The 25,521-nt window shown below is 38.1% G+C and overlaps 1 protein-coding gene across 1 annotated transcript in view; it reads right to left on the bottom strand.

Annotated features, from left to right (window-relative positions):
* Nucleotides 1-10,069, bottom strand: part of LOC104412652 (sodium/bile acid cotransporter 7) — a gene marked incomplete at its 5' end in the record, with an annotated part of 45,010 nt that extends 34,941 nt beyond the window's left edge. Inside the window, 2 exons of the mRNA XM_010023426.1 lie at nt 2,118-2,201; nt 10,034-10,069. Of these exons, the coding sequence (XP_010021728.1) occupies nt 2,118-2,201; nt 10,034-10,069 (120 nt within the window). The remainder of the gene's footprint in view (nt 1-2,117; nt 2,202-10,033) is intronic.
* Between the last annotated feature and the right edge of the window lie 15,452 nt (nt 10,070-25,521).

Here is a 25,521-nt window from a genome sequence, read left to right as displayed (position 1 = left end):
ATGCGAGCTATTTCTGTTGACTGTTCATTTCCAGAAACTGCTTGAAACACTTTTAAAGGAGAGTAATTCCATTTCTTGTTGAAATAAAAGCCAAACTCTTATAAAAAACAAACTTCAATAAATTTGTGATCAAGTTATGGAAGCTTTACAAATCACTGTTTTTTTTTCTTTCAGTCTTTATCACATCTGTTCTCAGGTCTCATCACAGTTCTGATTTTGAACTTACACTCATTCAGAACACTTATTTCATACACTTACTGCTCAATTCATGTAACTTAGCCTTCTTATTTGGTGCAGCCAAAAAAAAAACGCAACTCCACCAGTTAGCTCTCATAGCAATTTCTTGGAACATCTTTCCAAAGTAACATTCCATTATATAGAGAGAGACGAAAACTCTCTTGAAAACTTGCAATCACTTTCTCTAGCAATCTACCATCATCTTCAGACTGGGTGCATTGCAGTACAGACTGCTGGTACTCCATCACTATAGGTTACTTTATTACTAGATCTGTTGCCATGCTATTTGTTTCCTAGAAATTCCCAACTAAGGCTTCCAATTAATAGTTTCCTGTTTTTGAACCTTTCAGGATGAGAAGATTCAAGTACTTTCGCTTGTCCACTTTTGGTGGAGATTTAATTTAATTTTGACAAGATAAGAATGTGGTACACAGGTAGTTTCATTAGCAACCCTTTGTGGCCTTAATTAATAAGGACCTTCTTAGGCATTTAACTCTAAGCATGTGAGCAATTTAGCAGCCTTTAGGGACACAGGGATTATGTCCATTTTCCACATGGTACGGTTATAGACAGTTTATGCAGGTACTGATGCTGGTGGCTATTGTCATGCTTATCATGGCCATCTTCTTATTAGACTTTAATGGGTTTTCTTGATCATACAAGAAACAAACTTTACCAGGACTTTGGTAAATTACAGTACATGCTGATTTTGAAATGCACAATTACAGTTTGATACAAGACTGATCGACTCTTCTACATAGCACAGGCAATGACAGATATTCTTAACCTTGTCCAGGGTGCTCCTTTACGGACTCTCCTCTCATTTGCCTACATTTTAACCACACTTTCCATTTCAAAGTTTGCTTAAGGCTGACAAAATTCAGAAAGTTCCAGTTGAACCCAGATTTAAGCTGCATGCTAGACTCAGCAATGGTACCCCTTGGGAAATCCCACTGATACTCCCTTTGTGCATTCTGAATGCCTGAGCACAATGAATACTTACAAGTATGTAAGAATTATGCTTTGGGTGTTTTGGTGTCCAAGAATAGTGGACACTTCTGAAAATTTTTGGTCTTAATATAGAAATGTCCCTCTGTGATGTGGGAGAAAAAAAAATAATTAGCATTTGTAAAAAAGAAAACCCCAGAAGGACCCTACAGAGAAAAGTGTCACAGAAAATCTTATATTGCAATCAGTGTCTTTAAATTCAGTGAAAGATTTCTCTCCAATTCCATGAAAAACAAGGTCTTGGGTTACAATATGAACAATGAGTATAAAATGAAATGTTGAACAGCTGCTCATTCTGTGAATATCCTCCATCCAATGTAAAAATGATAGAGGAGTCATGCAGAAAGGATAGTTTGCAATTGTGCAATTAAACCCTTACTGTAAAGCATATGCAAAATGTCTTAAGTAGCCTTAATTTTATGGTTTCTTGACTTCTGACTCTTTAGCCCTTGTATGTTTTTTAATGTTGAGAAATTTTATTCCTATAATCAGTAGTAGATACTATACAGGGAGAACTTCCTTCATCACCCAGGCAAAGGCCATGTGACAAAAGGACTATATAGTATTCTCAAAGCTCATCTGTATGGGGCTGGAATTTCTCACAGTCTGGGCTGCCATTTTTCCCACTTTATGTTCACAAACTCCCTTCTCGATATGCAGTAGCGTATGTTTGTAGTAGTGAGGGACAGATGCTCAATCTCAACAAAGATCAATGTGACTCCAGGGAGCACTGTAGCATCTTTACTCTGATATTAGACTTCACTATCCTGAGGCTGTTCCTATGTGGCAGCTTATCAGGTTGCCAGCCTGTCTTTAAGATAGCTCTCTTTATCTTATTTTTTTAAATAAGAATGTATATTTAAAAGACATACCTGTCCAATAATAAGTGGGACTACAACAGTCATAAACAGCTGCGAGAATATAGATGTAAAAGGCACAGAGGAGGATGATCCAAGCTACAAAATAAAAAATATACCATTAATATTGCACTTTTTCTTAGTATCTGTGAATTTCACAAAGATATCACATATTAGTATACATTTTATTTTACAGATAAAAACTTCGAAGTATGTGCACAAAATTGGAAGTAGGTGCACACATCTTTAATTATTAAGTCCCAGTAAAGCATTTAATATTCCATAGTAACAAAACTAAAACAATCTCTAGTTGATTATTTTATAACCTAAGGTGATAGTTCCATCAATAATCATTTATTTAAACATTGCTACACATATATGCCAAGTAAAGCATTCGTATGCTGGTAGTCTAAAAAGACAGGGAGTGAATCTTCCTAACTAAACAGCTAGCTCAACTAACCTTACCACTTATACAAATACCAAGCAACAAAAATCGGTGTAGTTATTTTAATAAGTAATAAAAAAATAATAAAATAGCGAAGACTTTCATGTATTTTACTTCGATTAAGATAAAAACACTTAATAAATCACAGCATCTCATCCCCATCATTTCCAATTTTAACAATGTGGGCACAGAAGACAGTTGAAGGGGATCTGAAGATGATGTCATCACTGAAACTTTTGGTCTGCAAGAAGGGTGCAAGTGAGAGCACTGAGACTAAGGAGCCTAAATTCCTCATGGAGTCAAGAGGGAGAAGTAAAGGCTTGCAGGAGAAGACTCAGATCACCCACGTGAGTACTTGATGTCAGGCAGTACAGCTACTCTGTTCCCAAGGGACACAGGGCTCTCTGCATGATTCCTTGCAGAAAGTGGAGCAGAAAACTCTATCATACCACTCATGATCTCCTTGTTGTTTTAATTCTCGTAAGGAGCTTCTGAAATTTTAAAAGGTTCATAGTTTTCCAAACTCTGTTTGGACTTATTTTTTGCTATGTGCTGAGGAGCTAAAAGCATTACTTACTGTGTATTCAAGGAAGCTTTTTCAAATGAAAGTGAAGATTTTTAAACTTTAAAATCTGTCTGGGTCACAGAGGAGTGAATCTAACCAAGCTGTCCACATGTCAGGACCCTCTGCATAGCTTCAGAAAATTATGACACTTTGGCAATGGCTCTTGTGCATTTTTATAAAAACCTTGATTGGACTTCTCTCACTGCTTAAAAGTTTTATAAAACTCAGTGGATGCACAATCAGTTTCTAAGTCAGGAATGAAAAACTGTTCAGCAATATTGTACACTGCTGAAAAAGGCAGCCATTTAAACAGCAATAGTCTTGCCAGCTTTTTTAAATAGTACTTAAATACAGTCTTCAAGCATTTGGTATATATGAGGATATGTTTTGGTTTGGGTGTGGGGGTTTTGGGGTGGGATTTTTCTTTGTACTCATTTAGTTTTACATAATTAGAAACTGAGTTACAGGTACTGTCCTGGGATGCTAAACCAATTTACTAAGGAAAAGTAAAATTATTTTATCCAAAGAGACAATCTTCTCTATCAGGATATCAGCATATGGTTCTTCACCTTGTCAACTTCACCCCACTCATTCAGGCTCATCTCACTATTACTTGGACCACCAAAGGCACACATTTCAGGTAACTACCTCAGCCTGACTACATTTTAAACAAAACAGAAAACAACATAACAGTCCAGAATGAATAAATAAATGATTTACTAATATGGAGCCAGCTTTTCTCCCTTGAATCTTTAAGAGGTCCTACCACTGCTATACCACACCTGGGCGTACAAGTTTGGAGCAGTGTGTTTGCTAGGCTCTGCCTGCCCTTTGTACACTGCTATGGTATTAGACTTGCCTGTCTCACCTATGGTACTAACATCACTTCTTCAAACAGACTTCTGAACATTTTCCCTACTGTATATTACGACAATAACTTCAGTGAATTGGTTTTTATCAGAACCTGTATGTTAGACAACATGTATAAACTCTTCCATGGTCTTATTTTAAATCTATTCCCAGAGAAAGACACAGAAGATAAGATAATCGCTGAAGAAAAGAGAAGGCAGGAACTTCTCAATCACACGGAATAAAAAGACTAACTCTGGAAATACAGTGGCTAACCATGAGGAATCACAAAGGCTAAAGCTAATGAATGCTAATTTGACCAGGACTGCCTCAACATACGTAGTATGCAAACACATCAGGATCACAAACTTAAACGTCCCACAGACTCTCAGACATCGCCTGGGTTCCAGACTTCCTTTGGCTATGTTTGTCACATCCACTTTGAGAAAGAGAAGTGAGAACTGAGGAACAGAGGAACCAAATAGCTTGATATAAATGTTACTCAAAATTTCCTACACATTTATAAATGCAACTATTCTGTCTGAATGAATAAACATGATTTTACTCAGGTTTTAGTTGGATCAAGCTAAGTTCTGTGCTCCGTTTGCTGTGATGAAACCTTTTTTTTTTAAACCACCTAGATGATCCGCATTGCACCAAAACTAGCATTATGCTAAAATGTCTGATTATATTTGGCTCCCTTCCATGCTATAATAATTTCCATGCCTAAAAATGAACCTTTCTTCACAGGCAAACAAACAGAATTACTGCAAGAAATGGTGTAAAGACATCATAGAATCAAACTGTTGATTTGTAGCAGCTGTATTACAGCTGTAAAAATAATCTGGATTGTGTTCAGTTTTGAGGTGAACTGCATATCATGGAAAAGAGGCAGACTGGGTGAGCTGGGATGGGACCCTCCTAGTATCTGATTCTACATTCCTATAAAGACACGTGGTTAGCTTCTGCCATGCAGAAGCAGAATGTATACTTAAAAGGCTCCTATAGCATTGTATAGATGAAAATTTCAAGAGCATAACCAAGTAGAAAAGGAAGTCCTCCACAGAAACATTAAATATTTTAGTCTTAGACCTAGACAAATTTAGTGTTTTGAGTCAGGAAGAGGGAGACCCCTTTTTATTCTCTGACTGCTATTCATATCAATTTGTATCCAATACAATTTGTATCCGATTGTACCGGATATAATAAAAGGTGAATTGAAAAGGAATAAAATGATTAAGTAAAAATTTCATGGCAGTCATTAAAAAGTTCTAGACAACTGTAAAGGGTTTGGATCAGATCAGAGAATTTTGTCTTCCTAATGATTAAAGAAAACAGAAATGCTGAGGTAAATAACCCGGTAGGAATAATGATGCACTTCAAATCTTCCACATGAATGAGCTGATCTGTTAACAGCTAATGCACTATGCTGCTTCCTCCCCTCACGGTAATCAGCCTTTTGTCACATACTAGTGAAATCCATTAGCTGCAACTTCCTTATCAACTTCCATGGCTTTCCAGCTACTAAAATATTTGCATATTTAACAATTCATTTGACTGGTATCAAGTCTCATTTACCAAGTGCTAGTGAGGAGGAACAAGGCATAGTGTGTAGAAATCCTGTTAAAAAAAAAAAAAAGTATTACAGCTCCTTTTAATAAAATGATTTACATGAAACACATGGAATTGGAGAAGACCTAGCAAAAATTTGAGAAGTAACTTTTTAAATAATGTTTTAACTTACGGGTTGTGAATATATGGGAAAGCTTTTAACTGCAGTATTTCAATCAGCTTCTACTTTCATTTATGTCCTTAGTCACATGTAATTTTATGTTACTTTTCTCTGTGATACTTGCACAGAATTTCCTTCATTTGTCTACTCCTGAGTTCTTTCAGCAGTGCTACTTTCCAGTACCTACAACATCACTACAATGCCACCATAAAAATACTTACTATAAAATTAAGAAATTTGAGAGGTACCAGGGTACCAGCAAACAAAACATGACTGAATAAATCAAGAAAAGAAGCAAACTGATAAAGCCATGGGAAGATTCCATTTTGACACAAACGTCATAGTGGACGTCCCTGGTAAAACAGCAAACATGGGAGCAATGCCTGATGGTTCCACGAAGGATTTTGCCAAGTGTATTTTTAAAAATACACATGAATTTTGCACTGGGTTTTTAACACTCTACATTAACTCTTTTGTGGGCATGCTCCTAAAGAATGTAAAGTACATAAAAATGTAAAATACTTATCTCTAACATTGATGGCTTTCAATAAAGTTACATGGATCCACAGACCTTGACTTACATTACTTTGTAAGCAAACCAGCTGTGCTTCCTGCTGCTGACAAGACCACATCTGTCAGACACTGAGCCTCAGTGGCAAGGGTAATACCAAGAAGGTGTCAAGGCTGTGATACTGTGCCATAAAAACCACAGCATCACAATTGGTTCCAACAGGTCTGCAGATGACTGACTTCTTGTATTTTGATACTAGACACAATCAACAAAATCATAAGCTTGTGTGGCTTGTTCACACAAGAAAGGTCACTCTGCATCACCCTCTTACATGGTAGTACAATATCTACGCTCATTCTGCTTTGAGGGCAAATCCAAGAGACATGACCTTGCTGAGGCATCAATGAAAATAAACCTGCATTCATATATATTCCCATTTTTCATAACAATGTAAGGACATACAAGTGAGATGATACAGCTACAAGTGTTTCACAGTGCAGTGCTCCTGAAGTTGTGCATTTCAAATGAGACATCATAAAAAGATGCTGACATCTCGAGGTTATTAAAGAGATCACAGAACTATTATCTTCACAGTATGATGACACCTTTTGTTTAACTGTCTTTTAGTAATGCAAATGTGCCCAAATGTACTATACTTAAGAATTCAAATCATAAACTGTTACTACAAATCATAAAATGTTAATACAATTACTAAAGGAAATAACTAAACTGAACATAGAGAACAAGTCATATAAGCAAAGATGGACAGTCACACCCAAGTGACTAACTTCCTCAGGCATTACTTAACCTATTTGTAGTCATCATTTATTGATAATAATATAGTTATTTCCAAAAGCAAAATTAAGTCTACACTTCAATTTCTTGTTGATGGGGGGTCCCGTTCCGCCTCCCCCTCCCCCCCCCCAAATGCCTTTGAGAAAATAAAACTTATTTATCTGCTTTAAAAAGAATTCATGATCAGTCACCTCTGGCTTCAGCTAAGTACACGAACTGACAAGAGGAAGATGGACAGCATCCTCCTCTGAATGCTTTGATACACAGCCTCCTAATCATCACTAATGAAACACTGCAGAACAGTGCAAAAATGTGAACAGCATAACCTCGAGTTAACTTGAAGCTGATGTATCTTACAGCACTTTGTTTCAACACTCCTGCTCACAACATATATGAACTCTAATCAATTACATATAGTTCATGGGACATTGCCCATTTATAGCATCTTTGCTGAGAATATAACATATTAACTGCTAATAATAAGGGTTAACATGAGGACGATATTGCCGATTAATGCATTTGGAAGCCAGATTGAATAGCTTCTTATTAAGTAAAATGTTAACCAGAGGAATCTGTGGTGAAGTCAGCTATTCTTTAAAGTCTAGATGGGAATCCTCACAAGGACAGAGTCTAGTAATTATGTGCACGATATTTAAGGTTTCGTTAAATCCATCAGAACCTCTTAGAATGCTTCTTTTGAGTAAGCTCTTTACACCTGGAGTTTCACAGTAGAAAAACACTTTTCAGAAATGTAACTGACAATCTTATGTTCAACACCATTCATTTAAGATAATAAATTATTTGCATTAAATGCATGCTTTATAATATGCTTCAACATGCCTTCATCAATATTGTTTAAACAATTAATATTTACACTACTAGGCAATTATGAACAGAAAAGGCAGTTCAGAACATTATATTCTCTGGTGCACATAGGGCAAAATTTAAACCATAACTGCTACTGCAAGTTAAGCTATATAACAAAAACAAGCTAATGGACAGGAAAGTATTTTATTTCTGGCAGTACTAAGGGTGTTTTATGCTCTGTGTAGCAGGAGATAACAAATAGGATCACTAATACAATACAGCACTCAGACTACCGTAGTATGACCCTGGAAGTGCTAGGGCTTGTGAGTACCAAACTTCGAAATTAAAATTCATTGAAGGCATTGGCTTCAAAGGTCCCTGAATGGTGTTCAGAAGTCCAGCTCAGCTAGTGTTCAGGTAAATGAGACTTATCTTGAAACTGGGAAATTCCAAATCTTTATTAACTAAGCATTAAGGCTAAGTTGCATGACTAAACTACTAACTGAACAACAATTAATGTGCATTTTACACACTTCTCATACAAGTGTCTCCAGGGCTGCTAGGAAGAACAGAGGCACCTACTTTGCCTTCCTGTTCTTGCACACAAAATTTTACCATCCCTTTCAAGAAGTAACAGTAAAAACCGCAACTCAGGACAGAATATCTTGTTATCAGCCCATAAAGTCACCAAAGAAAATATGTTCACTTTGCTTAAAAAGGTATATGGATCATTCCTTAACATTTCAATTTCTGCAGAAAATATCCCTTTGGGCTATGTAAAGCACCAAAACTCAGGTAAGGTACAGCAGGGTGAAAGTTGCCAATGAGCAAAAGTTTAAAAAGCTGAAGTTTCAGTCACTTAGAAACAAAGGCACAAGTCTCTGGATGAATGTCTATGGAAGAAACAGGTTCCATACAGGGAAGGAAGAGGACAGCAACAAATTCAGTGCATGAATAATAAACCCCACATTTTTCTTAGTTATCTTTTCAACCTAAGGTAAGTCTATTGTCCCAGGTATATCAAGAAAGCTTTGCTAGTGTGTACTGATATTTACAATATGGTCAAAGCAGGTCTTGTGTAAACACAGTTACATCGGATGAATTAACAATTTGTTACAGTAAAATAAGAATCTTCCCACACAGCTTTATTGAAGCAGTAGTTGATAATGTTACAGCCACTCTCACAGTACTATTTATCCCTGTTTAGTATACACTGCTATATTTGTATACAGTACATATGCTGCTTAAGCATCCCTACGACAAACAGCGTGCCATTTGCATGCCACTTACAAATTGTTTCAGACTAACTTCTCACATCCTCTCCTTTCCAGGGTGCTGGCTCACATACAATGCAATTAGTAAGATAAACACGAAAGACAATGTATACATCTGCTGAAATACTTGAAGAGCTTCAGCCTATTCCCCTGCTCTTCACAAAGCCACATTCCTCACTTAGTAACCTGCACTACTGTCTATCATTTATGCCAACAAATCCTCAAGTACCAAAACTTCCAGACAGGGGACTTAAAGCACCACTACCCATCTGTTAAAGCCTCTTTGTTGTACACTGATGAATACCCATACCTTTATAAAGTATGAAGATAAAACTTGGTCTTCTCCCTTTTCTTCTACCCTGAACTGTAAGGAACAAGGCCCTGACTAAAGACTAACGATTGAAAAAGAAATCTTGAACTAACAGGAATGAAGCAGCATCACATTTAGTGGTACACAAGGGCTCCAGTAATGTGTCGTGCTGCTGCTGCTATCTCACTAACCTCACAACAAAAATACCCACGGGCTTAGTTGCCCAAAAACATGGCTCTGTTTATCTGAACAATGCTTTCCCAACTGGCCTGTCATCCATTCTGGATCAGTACAATCTTGTCCAGCTCCTGCATGTGAAAGCTTCCCAAAGATCTCCTAACTGAGAGTAATCAGCTTACTTGGAAAGTGTCTGTATCTCACCCAGCCTAATAGCACGTGGTTTTTATAATTCTACCAGAACAATGGGGTTTGGACCTCTTAGAATGAGGTGCAGGTAGTGCTTGCATTCATTGCTACACACTTTGATGGCCTTTCTGGAAGACAGCTTACTTCAAATACTGACCAGAAAGGCTTTCCTTGTTATTTAAGCATTGTTAAATCACCCAAATTTATATCTTAAAAATAGTGTCTAAGAGGTGCAAGATTAGCCAATAAAAAAACATCTTAAGATCAAGATACTTACAAAAAGCAAAAGCAGAAGTGGAGTTATAACAATGCCCTGGAAGAAAGAAACAAAAAAGAGTCTGTTAGTCAGGGAAGCAGAACAGTCTTTATTTCCTTGTACCTTGGTGCCTGGAAATATACAAACATCATTCAACATCATAGAAATTAAGTAACAATAAGTTTAGCTTTGCTCTTCACAGTGTATGCTCTTTAACATCCGTATGCCGATCATTTTATAAATTATATCCTTTTTTACCTCTAGCTTTCTCCATTTTGCACGTAAGTCCCTCTATTCTAAAAGATCCAATACACAGAAATATAGATCATTTATTTTAAAAAACATATTAAGGTTCTCCCCTCACTGTGCTGTATCTTAACTTGACTAAGCTGCTCCTCCTTAGAGGGGTACTTGTGATCAAGTCCCATGCTACCCAGTCCCAGGTCCTCTTCTGAGCAAAAGCCGCATCAACTGTGATGAATTAGGTGTCGTGACTGTGTAATGTAAACTGATATTCCCCAAGGAAATGAGCTGAGATCTCAAAACTCATTTCACTTGATTAGACTTTGCGTCTCACTGGTAGAAGGCAAGTCTTTCATCTAATTTAATCACACAGGACCACCTCAGCTTTTCACATCCCCCAGGCAGACACAAGCAAAAAGATTTGTTGTCTTTACTGACAAGGAACAGGTTTCAAGATGATGATTGGACAAAAGAGAGGATTTTAACTTTCATGAGAGTAAATCTTAAAATGAGTTGTTTGGGTTGGGAGTTAACATGACATGCATCAGTTCCAGAGCTGCAAATAGCAATTCCCCACTATCCCCCCATCTGCCTTCAATATTTTATTACTGCTCAATAAAATGATTCTATCATTTAATGCATGCTAGTTCACAAAGCTTGCTCAGAACTTCTCTAACCCAAGACTATTCTTCATCCAGATATGTCTCAAGAAAAACTAGTCTTTCAGCTATTCACAAACTTTATTGTTTAAAGGACAAAGGTCCAAAACTTGCTCACATTCATCTATAAAGATGCTTATTTTCTGTTTGTTTTTTTGCTCCGTAGTTGTCCCTGCTTTTCATTTAACCTTGAGTAACACAACTTTACTTCAATCTTTTGGAAGCTCATATACAGAAAAACCTTTTATGACTAGTTTTGTATTTGCTTTCTGGGTACACAAAAAGTCACAGATCCAGACAGATCATTAAGCACAGGGTTCCTATTGCGTTCTTAAAACAAAATGCAACAAGTAAATGCCAAAAATGATAGCAGATAGGAAGAACTGAGGAGGAAACAGTTAAGCTGTGCAACTTGAAGGCTCTGCAGGATTTAAAAACATATTTTGAAATAAATAATATATGCCATATCTGACTGCCCCACAGCCTAGCTATCCATAATCATTTATCTTTTTGCAAATGTCACAGCTGAGACAGATCATAAAAGACTAGAAAGACAAGAAGTAGAAGCAATAAGAATTGCTTCAGGGAGTCACTCACTGTTTACAGGGAGGCCTAGATCAAAATGCAGGTAACAGTTATGAAGAAATGTAAGTGTTTAAGTATACCAGCTGTAGAGGAAGAAACAGAAGTTGAGGAAGTGAGGAGGCACCGAGAGCTGAACTGATATTTGCGTACAGTAGCATCTATGATGCTTTGAAGGAAGAACTGAGAGTAAGATTTGTATAATGTAGATGCAACACAGCCACTTCATCAGAATGACCCAACTCCAACCTTTATGAACTGCTACTAAGAATACGTGAGCCATACTTTTCCCTTCTCCCCCATTCCCCATCGGCAACTACACTTCACAAGTGCCTGAGTATTCCCTAAGCACCTTGTAATTTCGGGGTGGCAGAATACCACTGCAGCAGGGTTCCACCTTCAGACCTTTGCAATGAGCAAAGAGGAGCATGGATGGAATGGAAGGCGATATGCCAAAACATCCTGTACTCCAAATGAACATTGAGTGTAGGGAGAAGAGAGCACACTGACAGCTGGTGAGTTTAGCCATCTCTTCTCTAAATCTGAAGGAACTCATTGATTCAGCACCATTAGTCATTTCTTACACACTTCATACCTCTGTACATTTTAGAGCACTTTTATACATTACAAAAAAAATTCTAAGATAAAACCAAAACCAAACAACCTTCCCATTTATCTTGATAAACAAAGATGGTGTCTTCCTCTTTGGCATGGAGCCTGTGACTTGGTGTAAATCTGTTTTAGAAGCTTGGTGATGCTAACACAGTGGGCAACAGCCGTTGCTAAATCAAAGCACACCTCACAAAAGGAAACCTTACCACTCTGACAGTAACACTTCTTCCTAATTCAGTAAGCAGAGAGGAAGAGAATCGTGGTATACATCCTAAATAGATTCCTGGCTAAGCTTGTTGAAAACCTAGCATTGAAAAAGGTCAATTCTAGCAATTCTTTACAAAATTTTACTGTTAAACTCAGTGATCTTAATAATCATAAGCAAATTTCCTGTTGTTTCTCCACAGAAAGGATTAACAAGGTTGAATTCTTCCATTTGCAACACATACACAATTCCCAGGGAAGCTAAACAAATACCTGACAGAACAGACAAGTTCATATTAAAAAATAGATGTTGTTGCCAAATCAGAGTAATTTGATGTTAATGTTTTATTTTGATAAGGAGCACCAGTTTGAAAAACCACAGGGATTACATTAAAACCAAAGGGGTTTTTTCAGTCAGTAGTGCAGTGGTGACTGTGATGGTTTACAGGTGCAAGCAAGGCAAGATTTGTCAGGGGAGGGAACATCTCTTATCAGACTGACTAATGGAGTTAGTAAAGAACAAACTTTAGGCATGTAAAGCTCATTTTTATGTTATCTGAAAACACTGACATGCTTTTATGTGCAAACCCCTTCTCTTCAGGTTTCCATTCCAGATCTGAAGAAAGGTTTACATGACTATAGTGTACCTGTCTAACAAAACGTATTGCCTTTCCCTGCACACACCACCTGGCTTCCAAACATTACCTCTTCATTATAAACATGCTCCTCAATATGCTCATAAGCATTATGTGATACATCTCAGTTCATATCCACTAAAGAATAATATAGAGAGCACATTGAGTCTAAAGCCTACTGATAGAAAATACTGCAGCTCTAGGTTTTGAAGGTAAAAACATAATCTGGTTCACTCAGAATAAAGAAAAGATGGAAGAAAAGTTAGTTTGCTTGGTCCAACTCAGGCACTAGAGCTTCACAAAGCTTCACACAGAGGCTTCACAAAGACAAGGATATTCTAACACTGGCAGTGTGATTGCTTTGTAAGACTGACAAGCTGAAAAACACAAAGGAAGCTAAAAATTAAAATAAAGACTATCATTTCTAAGTCCACTGGACACTGACACTGTCAGAGAAGAAAGAGTAACTAAATTTGACTACACTTTTCCCTACCTTGCTTTCCAGGCAAGTACTGTCAAATACATAGTGTACGGCGATAAACAGATTGTATATTAGCACTTCCAGCAGAAGATGAGCATCTGCCCTTGAGAATGCAAGGTCATTACACAGTTTTAGCATCTTCAAAGTTCGGTTGGAGTGTTAAGCTTTCCGACTGCTGCCCACAATGGAGGCAGAGTTGTAAAGTGACTGCTGTTTGCAAGCAGCAGAAAAACTTTCAAGAAATCCATTTACACCTCCGATGTGAAAGACTGACTGAATATATTTCAATGATTTTAGTGGAAGGGGAAGAAAAAAATCTCGGCCTGACCTGAGACACTGATACAACACAGGAATCTGAATAGTCTGATATCTGTAAACACAGATCTTTTTACAGTAAAGATCATGAAACATGTCTTAAGAAAGCTTAAATACAGGCTTGTGAGTGTGAGCATGTGCATAAACATATACTTTAACAGCAAGAATGTACTGGGAAATCCATTTAATTGTTATTTGTCTTGTATAGATAAAGATGTTAAGAGATCTTCTATAGGTTTCACCCAGTACAGCATTGCTGCACGGAAGATATTAAAAGGTGTCTAGTCGCCAAAAGACTATGCAGAATGAATACACGTAATTGACTGCCAAAGCGGACAGCAAAAGGAAGTAACATAATGGATGTGAAAATACGATGGCAAATCATGAAGAAAGAAATTATGCAAACAGTAAGAGGAAGGTGGGCACAGATCCAGAGGGACACATGGTAGAAGAAGAGTAAGGATTATTGTAATGAGGCATGAAATACATGTGAACTTTCCTTCGTTTCCTTTACCCACAAATTTCCCATGCAATTATTCTTCCTTCTTACAGGTCATCAGTATGACACTCTTGTGGCAATTACTAGTGAAAAATAAAACCTTAACCAAAGTCACGTCTGATTTATCTTGGGAAGTAGGGCTAGAAAGGAAAAATAAGCGGTTTGTAATCAAGGTTCTGAACAAATATGCATTTTCTGAAATCAATGATCGACTTGTGCTTAAAGCTACAGATGTCCTAGAATGCTCCCGCAGAGCAGGACACAAAAGAAGCACAAGTGTAAACATTTTTGTGTTATAAACTGAATAGTGAAAAGTTAACTGTGCAACATTTCCACTACTACTGATGGGGTAATGTGCGAGAAAAATAACTATGAACTGTGGATAATTTCATCAGAAGACAAGCATGAATGAGAACTGAAATTAAATCTTCATCTGTGTACAGCACTATTTCTCCCATGGGTTTATTTCAAGCATCACTGGCACTTTTTGGTAAAGAAAGAGCAACAAAAAAAAAAACCAGCCTGTCCCCACCCCCTCAACAAACAAACAAATCCTTTTTCTGCAAATCAGTTTTTCTGATTGTAACATGAGAGAGAGAGACTTTATCTGGAAGCATTTATTATTTCTATTTCTTCTTATGTTTTGTTTCCTTGCTTTTGTGCTCGGGATGGTGGGGGTTCTTTTTTAAAAAGTTATTTTTCTTTATTTTGTTTTTGATGAATTTGCAGACAACTTTATAATGTTTTACATTTAGAAAAAGAGAACCCTGTCTCTAGAAAAGTACTGTCAGATCTGAATTCAATAGGTTTCTGAGCAAGAGAGAGCTAGTACTGAAGTTTTGATAGAAATACAGATAAATGCATGGTCTCAAAAACCTGGTACCGTTACAAAAGAAAAAAAGTGGGCTCTTCTAAAGGTCAAAAAGCTTATTGTTCAGTGCTCTCAACAACATGATTGAGATTATAAAGACTGTAACAGTCAACTCTCAAGCCTGTCCAAATGAAGGAGTACAAGACTTCCCCCTACCCTCACGCCTCAGACTGGTCACAGTTCCACAATGCCACATCACAACACCCGTGTAAAATGTTGATTATTAGCTGTGATACTATATTATACATTCTCTTGATTTAAAGTATAGTCCCATGCCAAACTACTTTGCAGTAACCTTAATTTTAGACATCATATAAAGAACAACTCCTACTGCTGAAACAGGGCTTTCACATACCTGGATAACCAGTCAGAGGCTGGTTCCAGTATCAGATAGAGTGTTAAGCCAAAAATATGAAAAGAGTATTTCAGGAAAGTAAACCTCCATATAAGCCTAGTTTGCCTGGCTTCCCAGCAGAGGGCATCTTCAACACATTAGAAATGTTCTTGTACAGCAACAGCATATTTTGGAACACAGCAGTAAAGCACCTTAAGTTTTAAAGGAACTATAAAAACTTCTCGGGGCTTTGCAAGTGATACTGGAATAATATCTGGAATAATGCACAAAATACAGCAAAAGTCTGAATCGGAGCTGGAAATAAGGGCTTCCATCAAACATCCTGAAACCTTATAACCTGTATTAGCAATCTTCTAAGAACAACTAAATGAAATTCAGTTAGATGGCAGCGTGGGAGCTGTCTGGCAGAATGTGGAATAGCTCCTACAATAGGTGGGGGGCTGCTGCTGGGGAAACCACTTCTGGCTGTACTTCCCAAGCACTGCAAGCACCTGCTACTGCAGCAGCTCCACAGCACTGTGCAGGGACTGGGGGAAATTTTGGTGGGCCTTTGCTCATGTATCTGGAATGGGATCAAGCTGTATTCCCCATGCAAACTTGTAATACCTTCCTACAACTTCTTGTTATCTCTCTTGTACAACACATTGAAGTTAGCTGTCTTGTTAACATCTTCAGTGCATTCAATGACACTGCCGAGCCTGTAGCTCCAACTGTTTGCCGTTTCCTCTTCAGCTGCTTTTGCTCACCATCGATCCTGCTTCAAAACATTCTTCCTCTCCTTTACCTCCCACCTCAATGAGAATCTTTCAAAACTTCCTCATGTGCACCATACTTTTCCTAATTCCAGCTCATTAAATCATTGTCTGTTCCTATTCAAATTTATTTCTCATGCAGTGTCAGCTGAGAACAAGATCTCTATAATTCTGTGTGTCAGCATAAGAACTGAATTTATAAACTGCTATTAGGTGGGCCCTCCCTAGAGGAAACATAAAAGGGAGAAAGAAACTTCTCAATCGTTCACACTGTTGTGTTTTTCAGAGCAATCCCCTTGTCTTTGCAAAAATCACTTTGACACAATCCTGTCATTTCTATGACGCAGGCAGGTTCCCTCACCATATACCATGACCTCAGTGGGACTGAGGAAGAAAGACACGCAACTTGTAGGATTAGGGTGTAAGGATGGCCTTTTCTCAATAAAGCATTTAACGTCTAATAAGGATATCACAAACTTATAGCTTTGGGGTGTATGTTTAGTGCAAGGTATGTTGGTGCGGTGTAAAGGATGCACCACAATTCCTCCTTTGTTTTATATGTAATAAACAGAAATACAGTAACATACACATTTTAGAAGTTATTTTTCAACCAAACTTTTAAGTCTGTTTTCTTGCAGAAGAAAGTTATAAAGGATCTGCATTTCTCCTGTATTTGGATCTATGTCGAGCAACCAGAAAATCCTAATTTTAATGACTAAGAAGACTTTAAATCGTGCCAGCCTCAGCACCTCTCCTATCACAAAACCATCTGGCAGTACGAAAGGATGGCACACTAGATGGTGCTGTGGGACCTTCCAGGGGAAAGAACCTCCTTCTAAAATGTAAGTTGTACTGTTAAATTAGCCACATCGTTGACTCCGTATTTTGAAACATATTTAAGAGTACTGAGTCACAACAAGAGAAACCAGAACCGCAGGCATGGAAAGAATACACTAAGCAAACATTCAGCTTTAAATGACACTGGTTTTTGGAATAGCTAAGTGTCCCTCTTCCCCTGGAACAGCTTCTCATCTCTCCTTCCCAAAACAAGAGAAAACAGTTCAAATGGTCTACGTCAGTCCTACTTTAAAGGGTTGTACATGTAAAACAGAACTGAAACAGTGATGTCCAAAGACAGAACAAGGTCCCTACAAGCCTCCTCTGTTCTTCCTTGCAAGCTGGATCCAATCACCCTCCAGTACCCAGTATTTTATTCCATCGAAGGTTTAAAAAAATATTTTGACACAATAATCTTTGAATTAACTAAACTGTGAATTAACTTCTCCTGCCATGATAATCAGTTGTGTGGAAGAAAACAGAAGCATACAGGAAAAATTACAGAAATCTGATATCAAAGCTAGGACAAATACTACAGAAAAATATTGCAGCTATCAAAATTGATTCTACATATCTTTCTACAGCATTCCTTGTAACTTAGAACTATTTAAATAGAACAGTTTCTGTATAAAACCACCATCAGTACATGAACCAAAGAACATTGCATTTTTTTAACATAAACACTATGTTTGAATACACTACTATCTTCCTCCTTTTTCTTCAAGCCAAGAACCTTAAACAGTGCAATTATGAAACACTGTACAACCCCTCTTTGACATACGGAAGAAAATAAAAACTTTATATAATGGGCAGGAGTGCTGTGCCAATAAAAACCTATACGGATTAATTATGAATCAGTAGTAGTAAAACACTTCCTTAGCATTAAGGGTCTTTTGGTGACCTACTATTCAGAAATACCACTTAAAATGTATCACTGAAGTGCTGGCATAATTCTCACACTCACCCAAACTGTTGGTTTGGTCTGTGGTGTCCACGAGATGATACCTCACGCCTCTCTTCCCCTCCTCTCCCCCCAGTCAAATCAACCACATGCTTATTCTGTAACTATCGTTATAGATAAATTAGACAGCTTGCATTGGTGGTGTCAGGAAAATGTCTCATCAGCCAAGGTGCTGACTACACTGTGTATGGTGAGAAATGCCTTCCAAATCCCCCGGGGTAAAAGATGCTCAGGACCCTTCAGGATCATTTCCAAGTCTCCTGGGACGTTAAGCTATCAATAATTAGTTTGAGAGTGAGCTCACTCATACATTCATTTTTAACTTTAGTCTAAGTCCCCTGAATTGTTTTACTAAAATGTATCACAAAGCTCATTCAATCTGCTTCCACTGTTATTCCCAGATATGAGTTCCTCTCAGAAGTGAGGATTTCAAAGGCCAAACCCAGCCAAAAAGCACACACGCATGTGTGTGTGTGCGCATGTGTATACACAAACCCCCCAAAACCCAGCCCCCAGTATGGTAATCTATATTGCCTGTGTTCTGTGCTGCCTGCCTGGCCCCAAGTCATCAATAATGAATAGAAATGTACAGCTACAGCAGTAGCCTGTGTCATGGGCTTGTCAGGGATTTTTGAAAAGGAACAAAAATGCAGGTTTGCCATTTGATTGTGTCTTCTTTTGCAAACACAGGACAGACAAAACAAAGGGGTATTTAAGAAGGGGTAACACAATTTACCCTTTTCATACTAATCGACAGTTTCTTCCACCATACAGACTGCAAAATTATGTGCTTGTAATGCAACCAGTATTTTCCTAAGCCTGGGAATTCAACAATAATGTTGATTCTGAGTACAGGGAGGTTTCTATTTTAAGATAATGAATACATACTCAAGAGGAGTCAAACGCCATGGTTTAAACAGAGGGAAGAAAAACATTGTTTTGTTGTGGGTTTTTTTTCCTAGGAATCTAGTAAGTTCAGTCTCAAAATTGTTCTTGAAGAAGAAACTTAATGCTTGCACATAGTCAATGAATGCAACGGCATTTTTAAAATGCAGATCCTAATGAATGAGCTAGACAATGTTGAATAAAAATAGATGGTTCTTGTATCTATTCTTTCTTCTCAGTGTTCCTGAATACATTTCTACAGACATTAGGACGGTAGTCTTACAGGAGTGATTATCACACATTTTACAAACAGAACACACCAGCTGGTATACCGCCAATCCACCCCTCAGGGAGGGTGGGTGGCAGACTACAAAATGTCTACAGGACACACACAAACTAAACTGATTGAAAAGCCAGTTGTAAACCTGCATCTTCCTTGCTTCCTACACCTGCATAAATTCCAGAATAAGCTGCAAAATTAATTAATAAAAACATTAACTTATTGAGTAGTAACTTGTGTAGTAGATAAGTAAATATTCTCCACTTCGGAAGATGTAACTGAAGAGGCAGTCTTGCCTTCAGAAAGCCTGGAACTAGATAATTTGTAAATGAAATGAAACTCTGTAAGCACCTACTTTGAACTGGGCATCAAAACCAAGACATCTCGATTGAAATTATGTTGCCAGGCCACCTTTTTCTAGAAGTCAGTAGAAAATAAAAGCACATGGTTTAAACGTAACTGAGGAAAATCTTCAGAAAGCAGCAATCAATAATACGATTTGAACAGCCTACTTTGTGCTCTGACCTAATGTTATCTTGTGATAACTGTTTTTAATGATTAGAATGGGATATTACAGTATTCAGCTGAACTGAACCGCGCATAAATCGCTGATCGTTCATGGCTTGAATATGTTATTAATGAGTGTGAATAAGGAAAAAGGATCATAAACCACCTTTCTGTGGCAGATAATAACTGCCACAAAAATTACAATTACATGCTATAGTACACTCAGGTTAAAAAAACCCAAAAACCACAGAAATGTGATTTAAATTAACTGATTAAACAAAGGTAATTTACTTACAAAATAAACTTTATTCTGTTTAAAGAGTTATCAAATTATTTTATAGCAGAAAAGTTGTTTCTCAACCCTAACCCCAAATGTACTTCCACATGACTACACTGATTATTATTCATTCTATATGATCAGTAAAAACTGCTTTTCTCCTACTGACATGCTTTTGTGGTTTTGCAAGTGCTCAGCCACCCCTCTTTCAGCCTAACTGTCTAAACACAGAGTTGACAACATGAAACTTCTGTTTTGTTTGGGCTATCCCCCACAGAGTAGACAGCATATTTTTATGTGCTCAATATGCACACCTGCAACAAGAAAACACAGGGGTTTGTTCAGATGTCATAAAATTGGCCAACCCCCCTGCTCTTGTTATCAATGCCATATGAGTTGTGAAATACTTTGGTTTTTGTTGGGTTTTTGCTTGTTTTTGTTTAAACCATCTGCTTCAAAGATACTCATTTTTTATATGTTATTCACTAGATACAGATGCAGATCTCTTATTCAAGACAAAAGAATGGTGCATTTGTTCAATTGCATGCTATCGCTCAAGTCACAGATGACCTACTGGGCCAAGGTATTGCTTATAGCAGCCTATCCCTCAGCACAGCATCCCAAATCGCTCATTCCACCTGCTGAAGCAGCTGACATCCACTTTGAAGCGTGCAGGAAACTGGTTGAATCTACAGTGCTGTCACATCAAAAGCACTCTGTCTGCACTGATTTTGAGCTGACAGGTCCGAGAAAAATTCACCTCCCTGAAACTCACCTCCACAAGTCCATACTGCCTGGCTTACATCTACCATATATTCTTGCAAGGAGACAGGAGTGCCACCTAGGAAGGTTCTCAGGCTACCCAGCATTGCCCACATCACCCAAACACAACAAGAGGCAGGGTATTGCCATCAGCTTGAGCATGGCAACAAGCACTGAATCCCATGTCTGTTGCAGTGAGCTTTTTGTGCAGTGCCCTCTGGCAAAGACAGCATGTCACAGTTCGCCTGGGCGTACCAGAGCAGGTTAAGTTGTAGAAAGGTAGAAACCCATGCAGAGACAACCTAAGGAACTAACTACTTTAAGTCAAATAAATAAATAAATTAATGGGAAAAGAAAGATAAGGAGGGGCAGCAAACAAAAGTTGGCTTTGTACTTCAATTTCCTGTACGGGTTATGCTGCTTCAGCTCGCTGTCAGAAGGAGCCTCCTTTTCCCCTGTCTGGTATGCATACTGGTTTTGCATTTAAATCATCTGCCCTGAAATGTGGATCTTTGATTCAGTAACATAACAGAATATTTCCAGAGGGGGAAAATCGTTTCTGAAAACAAAACAGTCCTAGTCTAGCAGAGACTGCCTAGGCAGGGAAGGGAGCTGGCATGGGAGACTGGAACCAAACGAAGAGAAAGCATTTCTCTCACAGCCCCCACAAGAAAGGCTTTTTTTGATTTGAGCTCCCAAGAGCACAAATGGCAAGACAGTATTAACTTGGAAAGCGTTTCCTACTTCACAGGAGGTAAAACAAGGGAAGAACTAAAAGATGTTACCTAAGATTTCTTCCCTCCCCTTTTCAGGGCAAGAGCCTTCAGTCTACTCTGTCCTTAGGGAATCCCAGCTCCCTGGGTACCTCCTTTCTGACTCCTCCTAAGGCTTTGACCCAGATCTTCCCAAAGAACCACTGCAAGGCTGAAGTTCACAATATGGGATTAGACCATTGTGTACTTAAATTTCCAAAGGCTCCAGTCCTCTGTGTCCAGAATAAATCTCATTCTACAGGTAGAATACATTCCTTTTAAAAGTGAAATCCCTTGTAATTACTCAGTTAAATGACACACCACACGCATTCACAGAACCTTGTTAGCTGAAAGGGTAAAACATACCCCCTAAGGCCCTTAGTTTTTACTGAGAATTTCTAGGATTTTCTAACCAACAAGAGATTTGCTTGTGTCTATTTTGTGTGTCCAACACTTTACATGCACTGTTTCTCGTGGTGGGTGGCACATAGGACTTTTCCACAGAAGTTGTAAAGTAAGTCACCTGCTATCTCCACCCTGAACATAGGAACTGCAGAGAGCAGCAAGATTTAACCCATCCTGAGATTAAGAACTGACCTGATTTTCAAAGTAGTTCTCAGATGTGTCATTTGCCTGATTGATCTAACAGAAATCAATGATACATAACATAATAATTAGCATTACACATCATTGCAATCTACCAGCTGTAACCATTTTGAAAATTACAAAACCCAACCCATCATCCATCTCAGTATTAGCTGTTAATAAGTAATAGTTGTTACCCATCATAGGCCACTTTTAATACACATAGTATGGAAGGGTTAAATAGACTCAGCCAGGTGATAAATACACATTCTGCTTGTGTTCTGCAGATGATACCTTACAAATCAGAAATACAACAGCTTCTGGCTGCCTAGTTATGAAAAGTATGTTTTATCAGGGAAAGGATCCTTACCCATCAGTTTACTATCAGCCTTTTTTTATTCTAAGTGTGATTTCCAAGCGAAAATGACTCAAGTTCCTTTTTTATTTTTTCTCTGAAGTTTTGCTGCATGCTCTCACACAGGTGATAGAATAAAAAAATCACTGCTTTGATTATTTACAATTACACATAACTCTTACTTAAAAAGCAATTATAGGCAATGCAAACACACACAATGCAGGTTTGCGTAACACTGCAGTGGGCAAATTAAGGCCCTATTATTACAGGCAACAATGCCATCATCCCTCTTATTTCTGGATCAGATACAAAGGACATCAGCCTAGCTCATACACAGAGCAGAAATACCATCCTGTAGGCTAAAAGTAACAATAACTTGGGATGGTCGTTCCCAATATTGGTACTGCAAGCTATCTAAAGACTTTAAATGGTTTTTTTAACTGCTGTTTTGCTGAGAAGATACATGAACTAAAGATGTCGACGATCAGTTTGCCAGATGCTTACTACAGCTTTACACACACACACACACAAAAAAAAAAGGGGGGGGGGAAGGAAAAAAAGATATACAACTGCTGGGTTATTTTTGATATACCTTATGTAAAACGGGTTGTTAATGTAAATATTATCTTTAAATCAGCATTTCTGGTTTGCCTATAATCAAAAGCCTCTAACATCACAAATCATGACATCGAAGTGGCCTAGCAACCTAGACAGACACAGGAAGTTCAGTCAGTCAGTAATAAAAAGCTTTGGCTGTCTGGCTTCAGGGAGAAGAAAATTGTTTGGATGATCACTTCAGTACTCTACTAGGTGATGCACTATTTTATTCTTTCTGATAGCTGCAGTTTAAAAGAACTCAAAACAGGAAAATGTACATGTAAAGGCTGAGCAAAGATGTGGACTGAAGCTTTATGTTGTTTGGTTTCAGATTCACACTTTTGATAGAGCCTAGAGAGCCAGAGAGAGAAGAAAGGAAACTGTCCCCAAGCGCCTGACAGTATCAAAAGTGAGCACAGCTGCTTAAGTTGCAAGCTACCTGTAGAGTGGGTCTAGGAGCTGGGGGCTCTGCCGGGAGGGGGAGGAAGAACAGCCTTTGCAATGTTAGCAGGCATCACTGCAGTTACTTGCCAGCAAAATAAAACATATTTATCAAGTCACGCTCACAATTACCATGATTCACTGCGGCACAAGAAAATGCACTGTCATTCTACTTGCCGGAAACTTTGTGGTAAATTTACATTGCTGCTCATTATGGACCCAAGCCTGAAGGTGCTGAACACTGACAGCTCCTCCCAGAAACGGAAGATATACTTGTACCTTGCAGAAAGGTTTATTTCTGAAGAGAGGTCGTGTCAGAGCTGAAGATTGTTTCTCTGTCCTCCTTCACTCTAATGATGTCTAGGCAGTTACAGAGCTAAACTCTATGCTATTGAAAAGCTTTACATTCTTCTTTCAACATGATTGACTTTTCTCTTCCCTAGTCCTTTCAAGGCTATTTCTTTTCTGTTCATCTCTTTTTTTTCTTTTTTCCCCTTCTTCAAAATCTTCTCCAAAAAGATTAAAAGTATATTCCTCCAAAGAGCTGACTTCCAAGTGTACCTAACATTTAAGCCTATACTCAGCAGAACACTGAGGCTTTCTGCATTTTTTTTGTCAGAGATATATGTTTTTTGAAGAACTCTGACTTGATGAGACCAAAAAACACCTTCTAACTTCAATGCTAGTATCAACATTAAAACAACACCAAACGTTAGCCTGCCCAGTCCCTCACAACTACTGCCTACTTGCTCAGACCCTGAGCTGCCATATCAGTTGGCAAATAAATCTGATTTGGTAATTTATCCAGCCAGCACAGAGCATCAAGATGAACATTTCCAGATTTGACAGGTAATTGCTGTACTAAATACCATACAGTACATTTCTCAGAAGTTGATGGCCCATTCATAGAATACTTACTACTAGCAGCAATAACAATCCTAGGTAACTGACTATTCTCTTCCAAGGGTAATAGCATCTGCTTACATAAAGGGATATTTTTGGCACATTCTCAAGGTCTTCTTTCTTCTGCCCTGCTGTCAGAACTCTAATCAGGTATGCACAGTACCTATAGTGCTCCTGCATACTCCAGGTAATTAGCCTTTCCACTAATCACAGAGCATCTCTCATCGCTGCAAATGCACAGTAAGCTACTTGTTCCTTAACCCTCAGGTTTCCTTTGCTCATTTCTTAAAGAAATGACTGAACACTGCTTACCTCGAAATACTCTTTCAATGCACACCATTTAGAGCTTTCCAAATAAAATAATTTCTGAGCATTTTGCTTGGAGCTGAATTTAAAGACATGAATTATCAATGTTTCAGCTAAAATGTATCCCTGATCTTTCCCTTTTCTTCTACTAGTTAAGAAAATAAAAGCTCACAATGTTTCCTTGTGGCCATCCTCACATGCCTTTCTGCTTGAAAAATTGATCACCTTAGATTAAAAACTAATTTACGCTTGTGATTTATTAAGACAAGAAACCCATGTTTAAAGGGAAAAAGGCTGCAGTTAAGTGTCTATGCTCTGACAAATGGCAAAAAATACAGCTGATTTAACAAATGAGTGCTCAATCAATGATGCACTGAGGCACATGACAAAGGGAAGTCAAAATCCATTACACTCAAGAACCTCCTTTAAATTCCACTTCAGTGCACTGACCCTGTTGCTCAATGCTAAAGACTTTACAAGGTTTTCGGAAACATTTAGAAAAGCTTTTGTTTTGGCATTCACTCAGCTGCACTTCACAATTAACACTGCCAGACTCCTTTCTAATCAATTATTCATTAAGATTACTAGCATATCTTTTGAGCCCCTTAACTTCACATCAGAAGTGTGCGAGGAATGATACATGCATGTATACTTTACAGAATAAAAGACAGGCTCTAAGCAGGTTTTAACGCTAAATGAGAACAAGGCTAAAAGAAGCGAAATCAACACTTTTAGTCAAAGTTGAGCTTCAGGCGAGCTGCAGGCAGTGCACAGCATGAGAGAATTTGGCTCTAGAAAGTGCCCATGTGTTGACAGCTGAATAAGAGTTTGAAGGCTTAATGGTAAGAAATAT

The sequence above is a fragment of the Nestor notabilis genome, unplaced genomic scaffold, assembly GCF_000696875.1.
Source record: "Nestor notabilis isolate BGI_N333 unplaced genomic scaffold, ASM69687v1 scaffold35081, whole genome shotgun sequence".
NCBI classification, from domain to species: Eukaryota; Metazoa; Chordata; class Aves; order Psittaciformes; family Psittacidae; genus Nestor; species Nestor notabilis.
The sequence above is the reverse complement of the archived record's forward strand: the minus strand, read 5'-3'. Positions and strand labels throughout refer to the sequence as shown.